At 36.5% G+C, this 23,002-nt stretch overlaps 1 protein-coding gene across 2 annotated transcripts; it reads right to left on the bottom strand.

Annotated features, from left to right (window-relative positions):
• Positions 1–1,817: 1,817 nt before the first annotated feature.
• On the bottom strand, positions 1,818–22,863 carry rnf122 (ring finger protein 122). Of its 2 annotated transcripts, none has more exons than XM_005172495.6 (6): positions 22,501–22,863; positions 10,733–10,889; positions 9,952–9,997; positions 9,783–9,824; positions 7,370–7,449; positions 1,818–4,806 (listed from the first exon to the last, which is right to left on the bottom strand). In XM_005172495.6, the coding sequence occupies exons 1-6, from the start codon at positions 22,523–22,525 to the stop codon at positions 4,692–4,694; spliced, it is 465 nt and encodes a 154-aa protein (XP_005172552.1). In that variant the 5' UTR covers positions 22,526–22,863; the 3' UTR covers positions 1,818–4,691. The 2 variants fall into 2 exon arrangements, with proteins under 2 accessions (XP_005172552.1, NP_001314745.1); NM_001327816.1 differs by having other exon boundaries at positions 3,912–4,806; positions 7,370–7,452; positions 22,501–22,862.
• Positions 22,864–23,002: the final 139 nt, after the last annotated feature.

Raw genomic sequence — 23,002 nt, 5'->3', positions numbered from 1 at the left:
GGAAATATTTAAAAAAAGAAAACTCAAAGGGGGGTGAAGAATTCTGACTTCAACTTTATATATATATAATTTAAAGTACAATTTTATGTTTTAATATTTAAAGCCTTTATCTTCCTAATGTAAAATTAAAATCAATAAATTCACAAATAATAAAGATGTTCACAAACTACAGTATGTACAGCAGGGGAATCCTAACTCGGCCCTGGAGAGCCGGTGTCCTGCAGACTTGTCTCAACACATGGGCACAGATGTTTCCAGAAAGCCAAGTAAAGCTGTGGTCACACTAAAGTTGGAGCTTGCCAAATTCTCTAGTTCGGCCGCTGTGAAAAGGGGCGGGATTAAATCAGATGATTCGACATTTAAAAAGCGAGCGATTGCTCCATATTTGTCAAGTGATGTGATTTTACAGATCAGTTCACCAAGCTTGAACTTTCCAAAGTATTTGCGAATTGCAAAACGTTGCAGGAATTTGCATTTCCGGTCTGACGCATTCGCAGGTGTATGGATGGAAGTCTATGGGGAGAAAAGTGCAGTGTGACCGCAGCTTAAGAGCTTGGTTAGCTAGCCCAGGTGCAGTGGCGTAGCGGACGGGCCCGCGTGATTAGGGGGCCCCGCGTCATCGCGATTTTCAATAATTGTAAATTCGGCAACCGCAATAATCAAACTCTTGGGAACAACTGTGGTCGGAACCAAAGTTCACAGGTCTGTGTTCTCTAACCACCGCTCATTCTGATTGCTTGCCACCGAACCGCGACATAGCTCATACTATAAATTTAGCTTGATTTAAACTCTCCTCGACGCTCACACCGGAGAAGACGCCCTGCACTGTTTCTCGCCATTGAAAATGAATGACTTCTGGCTACTTTGACGCTCTCGCTGCTTTCGGTTTGTGATCGTTTTTCAGTTTGTGAAGGCTTCCCCGCGTTGTCGCTCCACCTTGCCTCCCTTCCCCACTCATATTGTGATCGCTTCCCCTGTGTTGTCTCTCACCCCTACCCCCCCCCCTTCATCAGGGGGTCCCGTCAGTGATCCCTACAGGGGGACCTCCGCATTTTGCACTACGCCCCTTCCCAGGTGTGTCTGATTAAGGCTGAAACTAAACTTTCCATGACACCGACCCTCCAGGACAGAGTTTATGCACCCCGATTAACAGTTAATTAGCCATTTTTGTGATAAGATTTTAATAGTAATTATTTAAAAACTATATTTAAACTGATTTCATTCACAATCCATCAAACTAATCGTTTTACCATTTTACATGAGTTAAGTAATTGCTGTTTGTGAATAGGCGGCGCTCTCAATATATGCTCAATAATGTTCATGTCTGGTGACTGGGCTGGCCAATCCTGGAGCAAATTGACCTTCTTTGCTTTCAGGAGCTTTGATGTGGAGGCTGAAGTATGAGGAGCGCTATCCTGCTGGAGAATTGTCCCTCTCCTGTGGTTTGTAATGTAATGTGCAGCACAGATGTCTTGATACCTCAGGCTGTTGATGTTGCCAAACACTCTGCAGATCTCTCCATACTGAATGTAACCCCAAACCATGACTTTTCCTTCACCAAACTTGATTGATTTCCATGGGAATCTTGGCTCCATGGTGGTTCCAGTAGGTCTTCTGCAGTGTTTGTGATGATTGGGATGCAGATCAGCAGAAAAATCCACCTTCTTCCACTTTTCCAAATGATCAACTAGAAATCAAGTTGTTATGCGTTGCTTTTACAACTGAGATCGACGACAAGACTTTTATCAGGTAGTGTATATATAAACTAAATATAAAATAGTGTACTTCGACACACAAAAGACAACATGCTCAGTAAATTGCTGTCAAAATGTTCTTTTTTTGTCTTTTTTCAGTGTGAAAACATTGACTAAAACACTGCAGGTAATAACAATGGCCACCAGATTACAGTGAACAAACACGAAAGTAACTTGAAATACAAAAAGAAAGCCACTTGTGTTGTCATTGGCAGCCCATTCCTGTGTCCGGGAACTGTGGTAGTGTTTGCTTAAAGTCTCTTACAACCATTGAGGATTTGTGCACATATCATCTTGAAATGAAGGAGGCATCAGTCGCTACTACTGATGACTGTGAAACATACACACACACACATACACACGCACACCTAGTTCTTTGGGCCCGATGCACTGTGCTGTCATTACATCGTCTGAATGCAGTAAACACTGTTTCCATCATCTCCGCTGGCCTCATGTAGACTGTTTACAGTAGCCACGTTTCATTTGTAGTCCTAAAACCCAGAAGAGAATTAGCAGTTTTGAGAGAGTGGTTCTCGAAGGACGTCAACATGGGTTTCTGAAGTGGTTTTGAAGTCAAATACGGCCTGTGTTTACATTTCATTTGGCACGGTTTGTTCCACAACACAAATTACACACATTCATGAAGCAAATAAGACTTTTGAAAACTGTTGTGCGCTTTAAAAAGGCTGCTAAAAGTTACTATCAGGCAGTAAACCGATAGAGACAAGACTATATTGTGAGTTATAAAGGTGTAAATTGACAGTTAATGCTTTTCTAGAAACCATTAGACACATTTGTTTGTGATCTGTGGTGAAAAACTACAATACCCATGATGCTGTGCGGGAATTCCTACAATTAGAGAGCTGAAGAGGCTGTTTAGCCCCGCCCAATTTACTTCCACATTGTCCACTCTCAAAATACTTGAACACACAGGCATATTTAGCATGAAACAAACAATTTTTGGTTTCTACATAATACATAAAGCATGTAAACCCACATTCATGTGCTAGTTGTAGCAACAGACATAAAAAAAACCAAAACTATAGTGATATGAAGTAAACACTGTAGTGTTTTTGAACCATACTACAGTAAAGTACTTGATTTAATCTGTTGTGGTGATTCTACAGTTGCTATGGTAACACTACAACTATAGTATTGAGCAAGTTCAGTCTCAAAAATATTACATTTACAATTCACATTAACTATTAGTTCGTAAATTCTAAACCCTATTTGTAAACATACAAATCCAACTCTTAAATTCAAAACACTATTTGTAAATGTGCAAATCCTATTCGTAAAATTAAACCACAATTCATTAATGCGCAAATCCAATGCAAATTCAAAACACAATTCTTAAATGCGCAAATCCTATTTGTAAATTCAAAACACAATTTAGAAATGTGCAAATCCAATTCGTAAATTCAAAGTTCCATTAATAAATGCGCAAATCCAATGTGCAAATTCAAAACACAATTCGTAAATGCGCAAAGCCTATTTGTGAATTTAAAACACAATTCGTAAATGTGCAAATCCTATTCGTAAATTCAAAACACTATTCGTAAATGCGCAAATCCAATTTATAAATTTAAAACACAATAAGAAAATGTGCAAATCCAATTCGTAAATTCAAAATGCAACTCATAAATGCGCAAAACCAATGCACAAATTCGAAACACAATTCTTAACTGCGCAAATCCTATTTGTAAATTCAAAACACTATTTGGAATTGTGCAAATCCAATTTGTAATTTCAAAATGCAATTCATAAATGTGCAAATCAAATTCGTAAATTCAAAATACAATTCATAAATTTGCAAATCTTATTCATAAATTCAAAACAATTCATAAATGCGCAAATCCAATTTGTAAATTCAAAACACTATTTGGAATTGTGCAAATCCAATTTGTAATTTCAAAATGCAATTCATAAATGTGCAAATCAAATTCGTAAATTCAAAATGCAATACATAAATGCGCAAATCCAATTCGTAAATTTAAAACACGATTCATAAATGTGCAAATCCAATTCGTAAATTCAAAACTCATTTTGTAAATATTCAAAACGCAATTTGTATATTTAAAACACAATTTGTAAAAAAAAACATCATTCCTGAACTCAAAACACAAATTATAAATGTGCAAATCCAATTCGTAAATTCAAACCGTGAATTCACAAATTGTGTTTTGAATTTACGAATTGAATTCTGTAAATGTGAATTGTGCGGTGCATGTATGAGTTTTTCTTTTGCAAACGTATTATTTTTGAGACTGATCTGGCTCCATACCATAACAACATAAACAAATAACTCAACACTGCAGCTTTTTAACAACTCTATTGTACATTATACTACGACAAACCACAGTTAACTATAGTAAAAAACGAAAGTGAACTACAGTATTTATTACCGTTTATCAGTTCACTATTGTAGAAGGGTTGTAAACAATATAATACATACAGTATCATACACTTTACTATAGTATGGTCCCAAAACAACTTTAGTATCCACTTTACATATGTAGCCTACTTTAAACGTGAGAACTTGCTAGCAACGTATAACTTAAGCAGTTAGGGTTAAGGTTAGCACCCAAGTGTTGTTTTTGAGTTCTTCAAAACTTGAAAAATTGTTAAACACAGACCTTATTTAACCGATAAAATCGAAAACCACTTATCCAAAAAACCCTGTATGTATTCCTGAGGGAACCTGTGGTGAGTTAGCCTTCTGAGTTAGCATACAAACAGACAGCTCTGTTAGCATTCAGTGCTTAATTACAGTCTGAAAAGACACAAAACCTCATCCTAAATGCTTCCTCAGTTGGTTCGTCATGAATAAGACGTGGCCCTGGCGTTCATCAGTCTCAGATTCGGGTGAAATCACAGTCAGGTCAGAGGCGTTTGTGAGTTTTTTTGTTTTTTTTGATGCTAATGCTAGTCTGCGCTCTACACCAGCTCATCCAGCAGAGTCCCGAGGCTCTGGTGCTGCTCGGAGGATCCAGACAGAGGTTTGTTACACATTGGACACACACAGCGCACCTCCAGCCACTTCACCACACACCTGCAAACACACACACACCTGACAAGTTAGTCCAATAACACACACACACGTGATTGTCATGTAGCTGTACACATAACAACATACTAATTTATACAAAATACAGAAAAACTGAAGGTTTCCATAGCAACTGCATATCTTTACTTGTTTCAAACCTAAAATAAATTTCGTTCTTCTGTTGAATAAAAGAAGATCATTCGAAGAATGCTGGAAACCGGTAACTATTGACTTTCATAGGAACAAGATCGAATACTACGGAAGTCAGTGGTTACAGGTTTCCAGCATTCTTCAAAATATCTTCACTTGTTTCAAACCTTTATGACTTTTGCTTCTCTGTTGAACACGAATATATTTTGAAGAATGCTGGAAATGGGTCACAGAAGAAAAAAATTAGTGAAGATATTTTGAAGAATGCTGGAAACCTTTAATCACTGACTTCCGTAGTATTTTTATTTTATTTTTTTACTATGGAACTCAATGGTTACCCATTCCCAGCATTCTTCAAAATATCTTCTTTTGTGTTAAACAGAGCAAAAAGTCATAAAGGTCTGAAACAAGTGAAGATATTTTGAAGAATGCTGGAAACCTGTAACTATTGACTTCCATAGTATTTGTTTTTCCTACTATAGAAGTCAATGGTTACCCGTTTCCAGCATTCTTCAATGTCTCTTCATTTGTGTTCAACAGAGATATGAAACTCATGTTTCAAACAAAAGAAGATATTTTAAATAATGCTGGAAAACTGTAAGCACTGACTTTAATAGTTAATTTTTTTTTTGTACTATAGAAGTCAAGGGTTACCCGTTTCCAGCATTCTTCAAAATATCTTGATTTGTGTTCAACGAAAAGAAGAAACTCATAAAGGTTTGAAACAAGTGAAGATATTTTGAACAATGCTGGAAACCTGTAACCATTGACTTTCATAGTATTTGTTTTTCCTACTATGGAAGTCAATGGTTACCAGTTTCCAACATTCTTCAAAATATCTTCATTTGTTTTTTAAACAGAAGAAAGAAACTAATAATGGTTGGAAACAAGTTCAGATATTTTGAGGAACGCTGAAAACCTGTAACCACTGACTTTTGTAGTATTTGTTTTTTCTACAATGGAAGTCAATGGTTACTGGTTTCCAGCATTCTTCAAAGTATCCTCTTTTGTGTTCAACAAAGGAAAAAATCAAAAAGGTTTGAAACAAGTGAAGATATTTTGAGGAATGCTGGAAACCTTTAATCACTGACTTCTGTAGTATTTTTTTTATTTTTTTTTACTATGGAACTCAATGGTTACCCATTCCCAGCATTCTTCAAAATATCTTCTTTTGTGTTCAACAGAGGAAAAAGTCATAAAGGTTCGAAATAATTGAAAATATTTTGAAGAATGCTGGAAACCTTTAATCACTGACTTCCGTACTATTTGTTTTTTCTACTATGGAAGTCAAGGGTTACCGGTTTCCAACATTCTTTAAAATATCTTAATTTGTGTTCAACAGAAAGAAGAAACTCATAAAGGTTTGAAACAAGTGAAGATATTTTGAACAATGCTGGAAACCTGTAACCATTGACTTCCATAGTATTTGTTTTTCCTACTATGGAAGTCAATGGTTACTAGTTTCCAACATTCTTCAAAGTATCTTCATTTGTTTTTTAAACAGAAGAAAGAAACTAATAATGGTTGGAAACAAGTTCAGATATTTTGAGGAACGCTGAAAACCTGTAACCACTGACTTTTGTAGTATTTGTTTTTTCTACAATGGAAGTCAATGGTTACCGGTTTCCAGCATTCTTCAAAATATCTTCTTTTGTGTTCAACAGAGGAAAAAGTCATAAAGGTTCAAAATAATTGAAAATATTTTGAAGAATGCTGGAAACCTTTAATCACTGACTTCCGTAATATTTGTTTTTTTCTACTATGGAAGTCTATGGTTACCGGTTTCCAACATTCTTTAAAATATCTTAATTTGTGTTCAACAGAAAGAAGAAACTCATAAAGGTTTAAAACAAGTGAAGATATTTTGAACAATGCTGGAAACCTGTAACCATTGACTTCCAAAGTATTTGTTTTTCCTACTATGGAAGTCAATGGTTACCAGTTTCCGACATTCTTCAAAGTATCTTCATTTGTTTTTTTGACAGAAGAAAGAAACTAATAAAGGTTGGAAACAAGTTAAGATATTTTGAGGAATGCTGCAAACCTGTAACCACCGACTTTCGTAGTATTTGTTTTTTCTGCAACAGAAGTCAATGGTTACCGGTTTCCAGCATTCTTCAAAGTATCCTCTTTTGTGTTCAACCAAATAAAAATAAAAAAACCTCATAAATATGTCAAGCCACTGGAGGCAGAGTAAACAGTGAGTACTTTTTATTTTGTAAACCTCACAGTCATTGCTTCCAATCAAAGTCTGTAATGGCTGGTGTTTCCACTTATGCTCATCTTCTGGTAATTATTCATCTGCATACGCTCATGTTTAAACAGAGGAATGGTGTAAAAGCAGAGCGCATTAGTGCGTCTCCTGTCAGTCTAACAATAGCAGGACGGCTGTGTTTTTGGAGAGCAGCTCATTACGCACCTCCTGTGAAAGGCATGTTGGCATGGCAACACTCCCAGCTCATCTTTCACCTTAAAGTCCTCCAGACACACTGCACACGTCTGCTGCGGAGACACACACACACACGGGGAACACATGTGAGTCCAATAACCACTGTACTGAGAGATGTTAGACAAGATATCCGATATAACTCATAAAATATTGCAATTCAAGATGAGAATCTTCTACTTTCTACACTCAAAATCGGACGTTTGCTGTTTGTTTGAGCTACTTATTTAATTTATTGAGGTTTTATTGAGACATCTTAACTGTTTTATGTTCAATCTACTTAAATTTAAGTAATAAGTAACACACGAACTTAATTCCTTCATGTCGTCTTAACACAAATCCATTGTGTGGAACCCAGCACTTTTTACACTCTATTTATTATGTATATGTAAATACACACATGGATGCGTAGATTGGAGTAAAACAAAATACATTTGCCTTATAAAAAATATGCATATATAATACAAATTATATATACACTCACCGGCCACTTTATTAGGTACACCTGCTCATTAACGCACATTTTTAATCAGCCAATCAGATGGCAGCAACTCAATGCAATTAGGCATGTAGACATGGTCAAGGCGATCTGCTGCAGGTCAAAGCGAGCATCAGAATGGAGAAGAAAGGGGATTTAAGAGACTTTGAACGTGGTTGTTGCTGCCAGACGGGCTGCTCTGAGTATTTCAGAAACTGCTGATCTACTGGGATTTTCACGCACAACCATCTCTAGGATTTACAGAGAATTGAAAAAGAGGAAATATCCAGCGAGCGGCAGGTCTGTGGGCGCAAATGCCTTGTTAATGGTCGGAGGAGAATGGCCAGACTGGTTCCAGCTGATAGAAAGGCAACAGTAACTCAAATAAGCACTCGCTACAACCGAGCTCTGCAGAAGAGCATCTCTGAACACACAACACGTCCAACCTTGAGGCGGATGGGCTACAGCAGCAGAAGAGCACACCGGGTGCCGCTCCTGTCAGCTAAGAACAGGAAACTGAGGCTACAATTCACACAGACTCACCAAAACTGGATAGAAGATTGGAGAAACGTCGCTGCTCTGATGAGTCTCCATTTCTGCTGACACATTCAGATGCTCGGGTCAGAATTTGGCCTCAACATCATGAAAGCATGGATCCATCCTGCCTTGTATCAGCAGTTCAGGCTGCTGGTGGTGGTGTATTGGTGTGGGGGAGATTTTCTTTGGGCTCATTAGTACCAATTGAGCATCAACGCCACAGCCTACCTGAGTATTGCTGCTGACCATGTCCATCCCTTTATGAGCACAGTGTCTCCATCTTCTGATGGCTACTTCCAGCAGGATAACGCAGCATGTCATAAAGCTCGATCATCCCAGACTGGTTTCTTGAACGTGACAATGAGTTCACTGTACTCAAATGGCCTCCACAGTCACCAGAGCTCAATCCAATAGAGCAATTTTGGAAAGTGGTGGAACGGGAGATTGGCATCATGGATGTGCAGCCGACAAAATGCAGCAACTGTGTGATGCTATCATGTCAATATGGAGCAACATCTCTGAGGAATATTTTTACCACCAAGGATTGAGGCAGTTCTAAAGGCAAAGGCGGTGCCAACCTGGTACTAGTAAGATGTACCTAATAAAGTGGCCAGTGTTTGTACATATAGCAAATATAAGTAATACACACAAATATATTATGTCAAACCAAGCTTTTATTTTGAATGCGATTAATCTTTGCCCAGCACTAATATTTCTTCAAATTATTCACTTACAAGACAAAATAAAGTGAGTATAACTACTAAAATATATTTACCTTAAATACATTCATTCATTCATTTTCTTGTCGGCTTAGTCCCTTTATTAGTCCGGGGTCGCCACAGCGGAATGAACCGCCAACTTATCCAGCAAGTTTTTACGCAGCGGACGCCCTTCCAGCCGCAACCCATCTCTGGGAAACATCCACACACACATTCACGCACTCACTCATACACTACGGACAATTCAGCCTACCCAATTCACCTGTACCGCATGTGTTGGACTGTGGGGGAAACCGGAGCACCCGGAGGAAACCCACGCGAACGCAGGGAGAACATGCAAACTCCACACAGAAACGCCAACTGAGCTGAGGTTCGAACCAGCGACCTTCTTGCTGTGAGGCGACAGCACTACCTACTTTTATTTTATATGCGATTAATCTTTGCCCAGCACTAATATGTTTTCAAATTATTTACTTACAAAACAAAATAAAGTGAGTATGAATACTAAAATATATTTACCTTAAATACTGCAATTTATTAAATTAATTACATTTTATTTATTTTTATTATCCAGGCCTGGCAAAGTCTTTAAGTTCTACATTTAAAAGACTGAAACCTTGTTATTATGACTGTAAAAAAGGCCGTTTCTTACCCCATGTAGATTCAGCTTCTTTGGATCCCCTTTTAAAACCACCTGCAGATTACAGGTAATAAAGTTATTCTCTTTGAATGACAGGTAAATGACAGGTAATAAAGTTATACTCTTTATTCCATAAACAGGTAAAAGATGAACTTTTGAAAGCATGTTTACTCTCTTTTACCTCTCGGTATCCAAAGCGTTCACTTTGAGCCTGATGTCTCAATTTACTGTTGACGACAAGAGAAAAATAAAGGTTATTTGCAGCGGTGTGTGTGTGTGTGTGTGTGTGTGTGTAATATAGCAGCTCATTAAAGAGCATTCATCTGTTGCGGTGCTGCTGACGTCTGCTTGTGTACCAAGAATACAGCAATTTCCTGATATATATACACACACTTACATCTGTGTGTTCATGTACAGTTGAAGACAATTATTCACCCTCCTGTATATATTTAGTCCCCAATTTCTGTTTAACGGAGAGAAGATTAAGCACATTTCTAATCATAATAGTTTTAATAACTCATCTCTAATAACTGATTTATTTTCTCTCTGTCATGATGACAGCACATAATATTTGACTAGATATTCTTCAAGACACTAGTGTTCAGCTTAAAGTGACATGTAAAGGCTTCACTAGGGTAATTAGGGTAAAGTTAGGGTAATTAGGCAAGTCATTGTATAACAGTGGTTTGTTCTGGAGACAATCCAACACTAATATTGCTGAAGGGGGCTAATAATATTGACCTTAAAATGGCTTAAAATAAATTAAGAACTGCTTTTATTCTAGCCGAAATAAAACAAGTAAGACTTTCTCCAGAAGAAAAAACATTATAGGAAATACTGTGAAAAATTCCTGAATCTGCTCAACATCATTTGGGAAATATTTGAAAAAGAACATAAATAAACAGGAGGTCGAATAATTCTGACTTCAACTGTGTGTGTGTATATGTGGGTACCAGATTGACCTTATGAAGTAGCAGCAGAAGATGAGGCTGAGGACGAAGACGAAGATGCCTGTGCCGAAGATGACCATGTAGATGTTGAGAGGAAGGTCCTGGAAGGTGACGGAGGGCATAGTGCAGGTCTTATTGGAGTAGATTAGTCCCAAACCGCAGAAGCACCCTGAACACACAAGCAAAAGCATGATGATGATAGCACCTCATTCAAACACACACACACACACATCTGACCGTAGCTTTAATGGCTAATCTTCAAGTGTTTCAGGCTTTACTTCCTCACTCGCTGGACAAAAACAGCAATCCGCAAAGGGCTTTCGCTCAATTAAACGGCGGGATTCATTGTGTGAGGTGAGCTTAATCGTACTGAAGTACAGTGTACTACAATTATTAAATGCATTCATTCATTCATTCATTCATTTTCTTGTCAGCTTAGTCCCTTTATTAATCCGGGGTCGCCACAACGGAATAAACCACCAACTTATCTAGCAAGTTTTTACGCAGCGGATGCCCTTCCAGCCGCAACCCATTTCTGGGAAACATCCACACACACACTCATACACTATGGACAATTCAGCCTACCCAATTCACCTGTACCGCATGTGTTTGGACTGTGGGGGAAAACTAAGCACCTGGAGGAAACCCATGCGAAGGCAGGGAGAACATGCAAACTCCACACAGAAACGCCAACTGAGCCGAGGTTCGAACCAGCGACCTTCTTGCTGTGAGGCGACAGCACTACCTACTGCGCCACTGCCTCGCCTTATTAAATGCAATTTTATTTAAAAAAAAGAAGAATTTTTATCTAATTTTTTATTATTATTTCTTGTACATGTCCAGAAGAAAGCAGGGCTTGTCATCTAGCAAACCCATCTCTAAAGCCAACCAATAGTGTTTTCTAAATCAGACAAATTCTTGATTTATCTAAATCTAAATCAGATTTAAATTCTTTAAAAAGAAGAAGCACTGCGTCCACATAGTTTTACCTTGATTTTACGTTGCTTTTATTTCTTTTGGTGGAAGCATGCTTCACCTGATTTGAACCTGCTTCGCTACTGCTTCATTAAGATACATTAGTAGATACCTGATAAATAATATTTTAAAATGTTATTTTCATTGTTGAAGTTTAAAACTCTGGGTGAGCGACAAGTTTAAAACAGTGATTTTGACACCTAAAAGGAGGTTAAATAATACGAAAACAATATAATAGAAAGCTAGTATTTTTTTTAAAGTAGGTTTTTTGTTAGTTTGACAAAGAAAAAGGAATTTGAACAAAATTTATATATATATATATATATATATATATATATATATATATATATATATATATATATATATATATATATATATTAGCGCTGTCAAAATTAGTGCGTTAACGCATGCGATTAATTTTAAATAATTAACGCGTTAAAAAAAATTAACGCAATTAACGCAGTTGCAGGTTTTTTTTACTTCCTGTTGTGATGGACGTGTGTTCAACATGCAAGAAATGTGGATAAGACCAAGGAAGCACTTTTTGAAGGCAAGTTTCAGTATAAAACAATTAGTCGCATCACCAGGCTCTCCAAAGTTTCATGCAATTTCGGGTGTTTCATTTTTAACTTTCGACTTCTGTTGTGAGTTGATACCGCATGACGAACAGAAAGAAAATCCTCCGCATTTCGTGACTCGGTGTTCCTTTAATGTAATAAAATCACTGCTTAGGCTACACGGTAGAATTTTAATAAGAGTATAATCTAAACCATATTAAAATCGGAGTATTGGTGTCTTATGTAAATGTACTCAGAAAGTCTGGTGAAGTCGCGAGCTGTCAAAGACAGGGCATTACTCTGCCTTTCAGCATGAGCCCTCCAAGTTTAGCGTGTTTCCTCATTAAACGCAATGAAAGCGTGTGCTTCGCGTTGTTGTGTCAGAATCCTTGTGAAATACAGTAATACTTTAGGACGCTTAGTTCAAGCAAATTTGATGAACGTGATCATGCGTGTTGAATCTGAGGGGAGTCGCTCCTGTATGGAAGGCCGTTGGGGCCAAAACGTCTGCAGCGCGTTGTGTGTGTCTGTCTGTGTCTGTGTCAGGCCCGTTGAGGGGTGTCAGGGGTGGAGTGAACGACGTATCTGAGTAGGGGCGTGTGCGCGCGAGACGTACCTGAAGGACGGTGGGGGTGAGTTGCGCGCGACATAGGCTACCTGAAGAGCTAGGAGGGATGCGGGGGAGAGATGTGTGCAATGTATTTAACGATGTATTTTTCCTGTATTTTGGCATTTTTTTGCATTCCACTTAGAATCCAACATGGAAATCAATGTTTTCTTTATTGGCATTGATTGTTTTGAAATTTAAATGTCATTAACATGCCTGTGTTTTAATTTCTGTAATAAATATGGCTGTCAAGCCAGGATCTTGATGGTTTATTGTGGGTGTGTTGTTTACATGAAGAAATCTGTGTCACAAGTTAAACAAAAATTCTATTAAAAAATAATATTTTGAATTTTAATTCTAATAAACAATTATATTTTGAATTTAAATAGTTTTTGTCTGGCGTTTATATTAATTTTACATTTGAATAGCCAAAATTACAAGTTTCAGTATTTTAAATGTGATTAATCGCGATTAATTTTTTTAAAAAGGTGCGATTAATTAGTTAATTTTTTTAATCAATTGACCGCACTAATATATATATATATATATATATATATATATATTTATATATATATATATATATATATATATTGGATATATGATTAAAAGACTTAAAGCTGCTCGTAGTTATTGAATTACCAATATACAATTGAAACGAAATTCGAAAAAAAGTGGAGCGGTGCATGTTTTCGTCCTCTGGGAGTTGATTGGATTGTTGGAAAATGATTGTTGCCAACAAAATGAAAGAAGATTGATGAATGGGTGAAAGCAGAGCAGAAACAACACTCCCTGATAGCCCCACCCTAAAGAACAGTTAGCCCCGCCCTAAAGGCATTCCATGTGACCAGAAGTTAAGAAAAGACGTTTCGAGGGGGGAGAAAAGGTTATGATATTTGATTAAAGATTCAAAGGGCAAATTAATTTGTTCAAAATAAAGAAGTGCAGTTTTCAGGTACTGCGTTGCGGCAGGAAGAGCATCCGCTGTGTAAAACACATGCCGGAATAAGTGGCGGTTCATTCCGCTGTGGAGACCCCTGATGAATAAAGGGACTAAGCTGAAGGAATGAATGAATAAATAAAATGCTCAAATATATAATTTACAACAAGCACATAAAATAAGAAGAGTGATTTCATTCCGACTTTACTGCGTTTTAGAAACATGTAGGCTAAAGCATGTATTTTTCAATGAGCCTGTGTTGAGAAATCGATATTTTTAGACACAAGTAGCAAGATTTCCAAAGAATATAATGTCACAGTGCACAGCGAATGAAAAGGATAGCACTTGATTGAGAAATGAAACAAACAAACGCCACTCTTTCACTTCTGCCTTCTTCTACACCGAGTTACTTGGAGCAACCGAAATCAATAGCATTGTCATTTAACATCATTTGAGCTGAAAGTGAGACACGTCTCCCTCAAGAGAGTCTAAGGAAAATCGATAGCAAACACTGCCGTCGCTCCACTTCATTCTCACACTCCCTGCAAATAAAACAACTCATCACCTCCTCAAAAACCTCAGTCAAGCCTTAACATATGCAGTTGAAGTCAAAATTATTTGTATTATTTTTCCTAATATTTCCCAAACAGATTCAGGAATTTTTAGCAGTATTTCCTATAATATTTTTTCTTCTGCAGAAAGTCGTATTTGTTTTATTTCAGCATGAATTAAAGCCGTTTTTAATTTTTTTAAACCAATTTTAAGGTCAATATTTTTAGCCCCCTTAAGCAATATTAGTTTGCATTGTCTCCATATCGAACCACTGTTAAACAATGACTTGCCTAATTACCCTAATCAATAGTGTTGTCAAAACCAGACGTTATAAAAAATGCACTGCGTCCACATCGTTTTACCTTGATTTTACACTGCTTTTATTTCTTTTGGTGGAAGCATGCTCGATCTGACGTGAACCTGAGAGCTCTGCGTTACAAATACAACACCTTACAAGGTGAGCAACCGAGCAAACTGACCACGCCCGAACAGTTGTCCATATTGAGATAGATAGTAGAGTTGGGTCGATAGACGATGTCAACATCCACTGCCGATTGCCGATAGACATCACGATGTTGAGCCAGCATCGCGATCCTCCGCCCCGCCCCCGTCGCAGCAGCAACCCGCTTAAGCCAGACAGCAGTGCACATTGGACGGTTTATCAAGGATGTACCGCTCAATGGAGTCTCACTTTAGTTGTTAAACGTGATATTTAATTAATCTCGTCTCTATCTAACGACTCTTCTGTCTTTTGAATCTATCAAGTAACGTGTCACAAACCAAGTAAACTGCTTTAATCCTTCACTTTCACGCTTGTACTTAATCATTTCAGCTAAAACCTCAGATGCTGTTGGTTGGCTCATGTTAGTTGTGCACCTTTTTTACCAACCAAGTTTGTAGACGCCATTATACGGACAAAGATCACTCTGCCTATTCATGCCAGAAAAATAGTGATTGACAGGTGGTCACTAATGTGTAACTTATCTTTATTTATTTGTGATTTGTTTATGGGTAAAACAAGAACCATGCAGGTCAGGTAGTTGAAACGACCGGTTACAAATAATTAGTTCGTTATGAATTCATTAATTATTCATAAAAAATTATTTCACCGCAGCCTATGACGACGATGCTATCGTCCATTGCAATGTTTCACTTGCCTAATCACCCTAACTTTAACTTAATTAACTTAGCTAAGCCTTTAAATGTCAATATAAGCTAAATACCAGTATATTAAAAACATCTAATCAAATATTATGTGCTGTCATCATGACAAATATTTAAGAAAATTATTAAAAATGAGGTATTAAAACTATTATATGTATAAATGTGTTTAAAAAAAAATCTTCTCACCGTTAAACAGAGATTGGGGAAAATATAAACAGGGGGGCGTATAATTCCGGCTTTAACTCCTCTGGCTTAATGTGTAAATATATCCATACGCTGACAGCGGACCATTCCAGTAATTGTTTACCGATGTGTTTTTGTTTATGTATCTGCTTTCACAAACATCTTATCTGTTTGCTTATTAGTCCCACGTGAGTTCATATTACTGAAATAATGTGGTTAAGTGCGACCTGAATGTATTGTTTTCAGGCACTTAACTGCATGTTATTCAGGATTAAATTCAATTATAGTTTAAATTAATATTAAATGTAATTAGTTCATACTGGGAGTGCTGTTTGACCTATTTACAGTAGGTCTCTACGAATGACATGCATTTATGGTAAACTAAAGTACCACTTCAGTGTCGTTTCTATTGAAACTCGCATGCATCTCATGCATTTGTTGTAAATTAGTAAATTGAAAAAAAAAATGATTAATTGGAATAACTAAATAATTTACTAATTCTTTTTTAGGTAAATGTATATGGGCTGAATTTAAACGAATTAAATGCAGTAATGTTCAGCTTTATTTGTTTAAATTAGCCCATATAATGCAACAATTTACCTTAAAAAAATTTGTGTGTGTAAATTCAGGAGGGCTAATAATTTAGACTTTAACTGTATACAGTATGCAGCGTTATAATTGATATTATTCCTTTTTCAACTGAACATATCAATAATCGAACCGTCCTAAAAACTGAATCGTGAAATGATTAATCGTATTGTTGCTTCCCTTATTCCGATTATTTTTCAAGAGTTCCCATTTAGATATGCTTGGCGTTAATAGCAGGTTTGGCATGCTGTCCCGGGAGAGAACCCTGAGCTTGGAGATACTTGAGCCCAAGGCTACCGCCCGGTCAATAAGCATATAACCATACGTTCACACCGAAAGCGGCGAGAGCGTCCAAGGTCGCTCTGGCCGCCCTGGCGACAACGCTGTCTGCCTTCAGCTCCGACAGCGAGAGCGTCAAAACACGCTACATTGATCTCGTACTTAAAGGAGCCGTTGCAGCATTATCAGTTACATTCCTGCATAAGACATGTTTTTAGCTTGAAAATGTTGCGCACTTCTTATCAAATTCATAAAACAATGGAAGATCAAGTTGCATGTGGTGTGGCTTTGCTCTATTTATCCAATATGTGTCCATATGTCTGAAATATCCTGAAGCAGCAGTACTGTTTTGTACTGTCACATCGCGTGAGATTCCCGCTTTTTAAAGATAAATTTATATAACATTAATAAACATCAGTAACTCGCCAGTAACTTATTTAATGCATGTTCCTGTAAGAAAACATTGTAAATAATGGGAAATCCGGCGACCGCAATAATCAAACCCTTGGGAACAACTGTGGTCGGAACCAAAGTTCACAGGTCTGTGTTCCCTGAACTGCTATTAAGCGGTGGACGTCTTCATTCTGATTGCTTGCCGCCGAACCGCGTCATAGCTCATTACCATAAAGTTGACTTAATTTCAACTCTCCTCGACGCTCACGCCGGCGAAGACACGCCGCGCTGCTCCTCGCCGCTTATCGACGCCTATCGCCGCCGGCTCTAATTGAAAATGAATGACTTCCGGCTACTTTGACGCTCTCGCCGCTTTCGGTGTGAACGTACGGTAAGGGGATCCGAGATCAGGTAGGTCTCGAGAGCTCCCCTCAGAGAAATAAGAAAAAGGAGGAGATGGGGTGGAAGGGGAGATTCTTCCAAATACGAAGATAGAGCAGTAGGGAAAAAACGACACATTTATTGTAAGCTAAAATCCTCCTGATTGGATTATTACTAATTACATATGAGCAGCCAGTCGTGTTCAATCATATCACATTCTCCTCTCGAAATTAGTTTATAACACTTCACAAGGTTTGAATGTAAAAGGTAATATAACAAACAAAGTGCCTCTCCTTAAACACACTTAAGTATTATTATAAAAGCAGCAGCAGACTGAAACTACCTACATTTTAGCGAAACTTAAAATACATTGCTCTGGGTAGGTTTCGTTGCACGTTTCAGATAGCAAATCCTCTAGAGGGCGCTGTCTACATTTTTGTGATTTTGAAATATGTTACTTAGGGTATGTTTTATTGTAATTAACTTTAGGGACACACAACTTTTCAAAAAACATAGAATAATGTTAAATAAAACCAGCCTGCTCTCACAAGGACACGTAACTATTTTACGTTTTGACAGTAGAGCAACTAATTCGTATCAATTTGCACTTGTTCAGTCATATGCAAATGTACGATTAAAAAAAAAGAGGTGTGGCACCAAACCCCGCCCCCTGAACCTAACCGTCATTGGGGGATAAGCAAATCGTATGAATTCAAAAAGCCACTAAATCAAAAAGTTACGAATTGCCGTAAGATTGTGTTAAATACATCACATGCACTCTATGCTGATTTAATATATATTTAAGATATATTTTAAAATAACTCAAAACACTGCTTGATTTTCCTATAAATTGGTATATTTTATTAAGTATATTATAAAATATAAAAAATGTTGCTAACGTTTTAATACATTTTAAAATTCAGTGTCATATGATCCTTCAAAAGTCTTTCTTTCTAACATGAAACATTTCTTATTACAACGCTGAAAACATCTTAGTAAAAGCATTCGTTTTGATGAATAAAATGCATTTATTTAAAATGCAGTCTTTTCTAACATCTTTACCATCTATCAAACCATCTGTTTAGTTTAAAACATCCCGACTTAATTAAGCAAACAATTTATTGATTTACATAAATATCGTAGAATCAAACATTGGACTACAAATCCCGTAAATATTCCATTTCCCCTCTCCTACAACACTAGTGTGCAACTTAAGCAAAACTGATAGTAAAATAGTTTTACATTTGGTTTTGAAGTTCGGGCCTAAATAAATGTTTGTTGCCGTTTTTAATCGTTTTAAGTTCATTTGAATGACTATATATAAACCATTTGACATTATTAACGCATTTATTGGGTAAAATTGCTACTTTTTACTGTCATTCAATGTGTTTTGGTCATTATCAATGTACTGTCACTTTAATTGAGCGTGAGCAGCGCGTCAAAAATAGACCCAGGGCCGAAACTATCGCTGCACTGCTGCTTCGGCGACGCTCACGCCTCGCTCTGACGCGCTGCTGCTGCGTGCGGTATGAAAGCTCTAATCTGTTAACATGGACGCCGAAAACACACGCGCTGCTCACGCGCCGCTGACGCTTGCGGTGTAAAACAGGCGTTAGTCTACATTTTTCCCTAACATAAAATACATTCCTCTGGGTAGGTTTCAATGCACAAATTCACTAATCCACCAGAGGGCACTGTCTACATTTTCGTGAATATGAAATACGTTATTGAGTATACATTTTGTAGTGATCAAATCACTTTTACTGTGACATCAGCAGCAGCACATGTACAATGATGAGTGAAAACATTTCAGACACACGTCCTTCTCGTTTATGTCCATAAGATGGCAGGGCTTGTGATACAGATCAGCTAAAAAACCCTTCCTTAAAGCCAACCATTAGTGTTTTCTAAATCTGGCATAATAAAAAAAAGAACTGTGATCATATAGTTTTACCTTGATTTTATATTGCTTATATTATCTTTTTTATGGAAGTATGCTTCACCTGAGGTGAACCTGAGAGCTCTGCATTACAAATACAACACCATACAAGGTGAGCGACTGAGCAAACTGACCACACCACAAAAGTTGACCATATTGAGATAGATTGGTGACGCAAACATTAATTCATTTGCTTTTCGGCTTAGTCTCTTTATTAATCAGGGACCACCACAGCTGAATGAACCGCCAGCCTATCCAGCATATGTTTTACACAGCGGGTACCCTTCCAGCTGCAACCCAACAGTAGGAAACACCCATACACTCTTGCATTCACACACATACACTACGGATAATTTAGCTCACCCAGTTCCCCTATAGCGCATGTGTTTGGACTGTGGGGGAAACCGGAGCACCCGGAAGAAACCCACACCAACACAGGGAGAACATGCAAACTCCAACACAAACATATTTATTACAAATTAAGGACATTAGTAAGGTGTTTAATATTAAGGTGTTTCCAATTATGAGATTATCCTCAATTATAATATCCTCTTTAAACACACTTAAGTGTTATACTATAAAAGTAGCAGCAGACAGAAAGTGCGCGCGCCCCCATTCTTCTCTGCTGTTTGCAATGGATCATAAATAAAAAATAAAACAGACAGAAGGGTGAGTGGGTGTGTGGGAGAGACATACATCCATATAAATGTTCCAGCACAACTAGGTCACTATAGCTGCTTGCCATTTAGCAGCCGTGTTTGCTTGAGTTTGAAGGCAGTGTTTGTGGAGGCCGTCCCGCAGGGTCGCAGTGTTTCAATACTCACGACACAGCCTCAAGTGTCCACTTTTCCACATTTCAGCTGCGCTTTTCGTGTATTTCCCAAAGCAGATCCTCAAACACAGCACACACTGCCTCTTGGCAAACCTGCTGACCTATATTGTGAGACGCGTTTCTAGCATGGTGGTGCACTGAAAATTAGGATTCATTGGGTTTGCGTGTTTTTATTTTAAGTTATAAGTTTTGTTAACAATTTATATGGGCTGAATTTAAACAAAGAAATTAAGGCCCTGTTTACACTAATACGTTTTAGTTTTAAAACGCATAAGTTTTGCTAAGGTTACACCATCCGTCCACACTACGCCTGAGCTTTTGAGCGTCGAAAACGGATGCTGCTGCTCCGTGTCATATATATAGACATATATATATACAAACACACACACACACACACACACACATATATATATATATATATATATATATATATATATATATATATATATATATATATATATATATATATATATATATATATATATATATATATATATATATATATATATATATATATATATATATATATATACACATACATATACACACACACACATATATATATATATATATATATATATATATATATATATATATATATATATATATACTGTTAAAGTGTTTACCTTTTTAAGTGTCAAAATGTGCATATGCTCTATTAAGCTTTTTAAATCTGTGTACAGTATGTGTATAGCATTTGGAGAGTGACAATGATAAACGTATATTAACTGAAAAAGATCTGGTATATGGGTAAAATTATTTTATTTTTTGTACTTTTTTTAACATTTTCCTGATTTTTTTTATATTTTCCCTCATTATATTAATTTGGAAGTGTTTTTGTTAGATTAGTTCCTTTTGGCTTTGGTACTGACTAAACTAATGTATATATGCACAAATATATTATCCTATATAAAAGCATATAGAGTAAATAATAGCATCCTATATAAAATATTAATTCAAAGAGATCTGATTAATTCAAGATCTGATATGAGTGGTGTAATATTTTCAGTTTAGTTATAATAATAATAATAATAATAATAATAAGTGCCCCCAGTTTATTTTTTCCCCCAATTTCTATTTAAAGGAGAGAAGATTTTATTTAACACATTTATGCACAAAATAGTTTTAATAACTCATTTCTAATAACTGATTTATTTTTATCTTTGCCATAATGACAGTAAATAATATTTGACAAGATATTCTTCTAGACAGTTCTATACTATACTATTGTATAATTATGGTTTGTTCTGTAGACTATCAAAAAATATATAGCTTAAAGGGGATAATAATTTTGACCTTAAAATGGTGTTTAAATAATTAAAAATGCTTTTATTCTAGCCAAAATAAAAAAATAAGACATTTTCATTTTCACACATACTGTGGAAATTTCCTTGCTCTGTTAAACATCATTTGGGAAATATTTAAAAAAAGAAAAAAATTTGAAGCGGGGCTAATAATTCTGACTTAAACTGTGTGTGTGTGTGTGTGTGTGTGTGTGTGTATATATTATATTATATATTATCAACTAATATATGGCTAATATAATAATATATAAAATAAAACTAAAAGAATAAAAAGAATAAACTAAATAATAAAATAATAACATAATAATATACATTACAGAGATATAAAAATTTTAAGATATCTATTTTAAAATGTGTAATATATATTTTTTTATATAAAGCCTGAAGTGCATTTCAATGTACAAAAAAGTGCACTGTAAAATTTATTTATCAAAGTTAAGAACTATTGACATACATTTTACAGGAAAACACTGAAGTTTGAACTAAAAAAACTTGTTAAATTCATTAACTTTGAAATCTAATAATTAATTGATTTTTTCACCATTTTGTCAGTGTATTTTAATACTAAAGTGTTACACCACCTGACATTTTGTGTTTACCACCTCAATAAACTGTTTTAGTAGAGAATCTGAATTGTTTTCATAACACACAAAACCATGTAACAATCCAATCATTACATTTCTTTTAAAACACGTTTCTCTTTGTTTACATCAATCATCCATTGTCATTACTGAGGTAAAGTTGGTTTTATATTCGCACATTCTTTCATTTTAACACTCTCTATATTATGTATATTAGGTCTGAAAGCGCATGTAAGTATGACTTTTAAACAACATTGGCACTATTTAATAACTGACCGTGAACAATGTTGATAGTCATAAGCTGCTAATATGATTTCTCTATTTAGAATTAGCACTTTTCACTGAAACAAGCTATAATATTAAGGTTAATATGCGAATATAAAACCAACTTTACCTTATTTTATCCTCAATTTTGTCATTGACCCATATAGCAAAATCACATTATTATTAGTTACATATACATAAATGAATTCCCATCGTATTTCGGGAAGAATGAAGGTGATCTTACCGTTGCACCACTGGAAAGGGTGCATTAATCCCCCATATATCTGATTCCTATATGAAGATCCGTGTGTTTATAAACAGAGACGATGCCCTCCGCCTGTCTGTCTCTCTGTCAGGCCATACATCACATCTGGATTCACCCAAAACACAATCACTTCGTCTTTATGGTCATTTCAGTCCAGTCAGACCAACACATTATTAAACACACGACATTACTTCTGGCGAGCGCGCGCTTTTAACGTTATATCCGACGCTAAGAAAACGCGCTTCGTCTCGCATCTGATTTTATTTCTATATATATTTACAGTATGTGATCGGATCTCGTGTCGTGGCTGATGTTGGCATCCATTGAGAACTAAACAAGAGCAGATAAAAGTCCCTCCCAGACGGAGTGATGGGCACTGAGGAGAGCCAATCTACTGCTGCACTCATGACGAACACACACACACACACACACACACACACACACACACACACACACACACACACACACACACACACACACA

This window comes from Danio rerio, chromosome 8 (assembly GCF_049306965.1).
Source record: "Danio rerio strain Tuebingen ecotype United States chromosome 8, GRCz12tu, whole genome shotgun sequence".
Lineage (NCBI taxonomy): Eukaryota > Metazoa > Chordata > Actinopteri > Cypriniformes > Danionidae > Danio > Danio rerio.
This window is presented reverse-complemented; position numbering and strand designations above follow the sequence as displayed.

Bases quoted from the DNA above. Each gene is read 5' to 3' on its own strand.
- rnf122 (NM_001327816.1), bottom strand. From the start codon at position 22,525: ATGCACCCTTTCCAGTGGTGCAACG. The intron at 9,998-10,732 runs GTCAATCTGGTA...TGTCGTCAACAG, and splicing joins TTCTGCTGCTACTTCATAAG to TAAATTGAGACATCAGGCTC. The intron at 9,825-9,951 runs GTAAAAGAGAGT...TGTAATCTGCAG, and splicing joins AACGCTTTGGATACCGAGAG to GTGGTTTTAAAAGGGGATCC.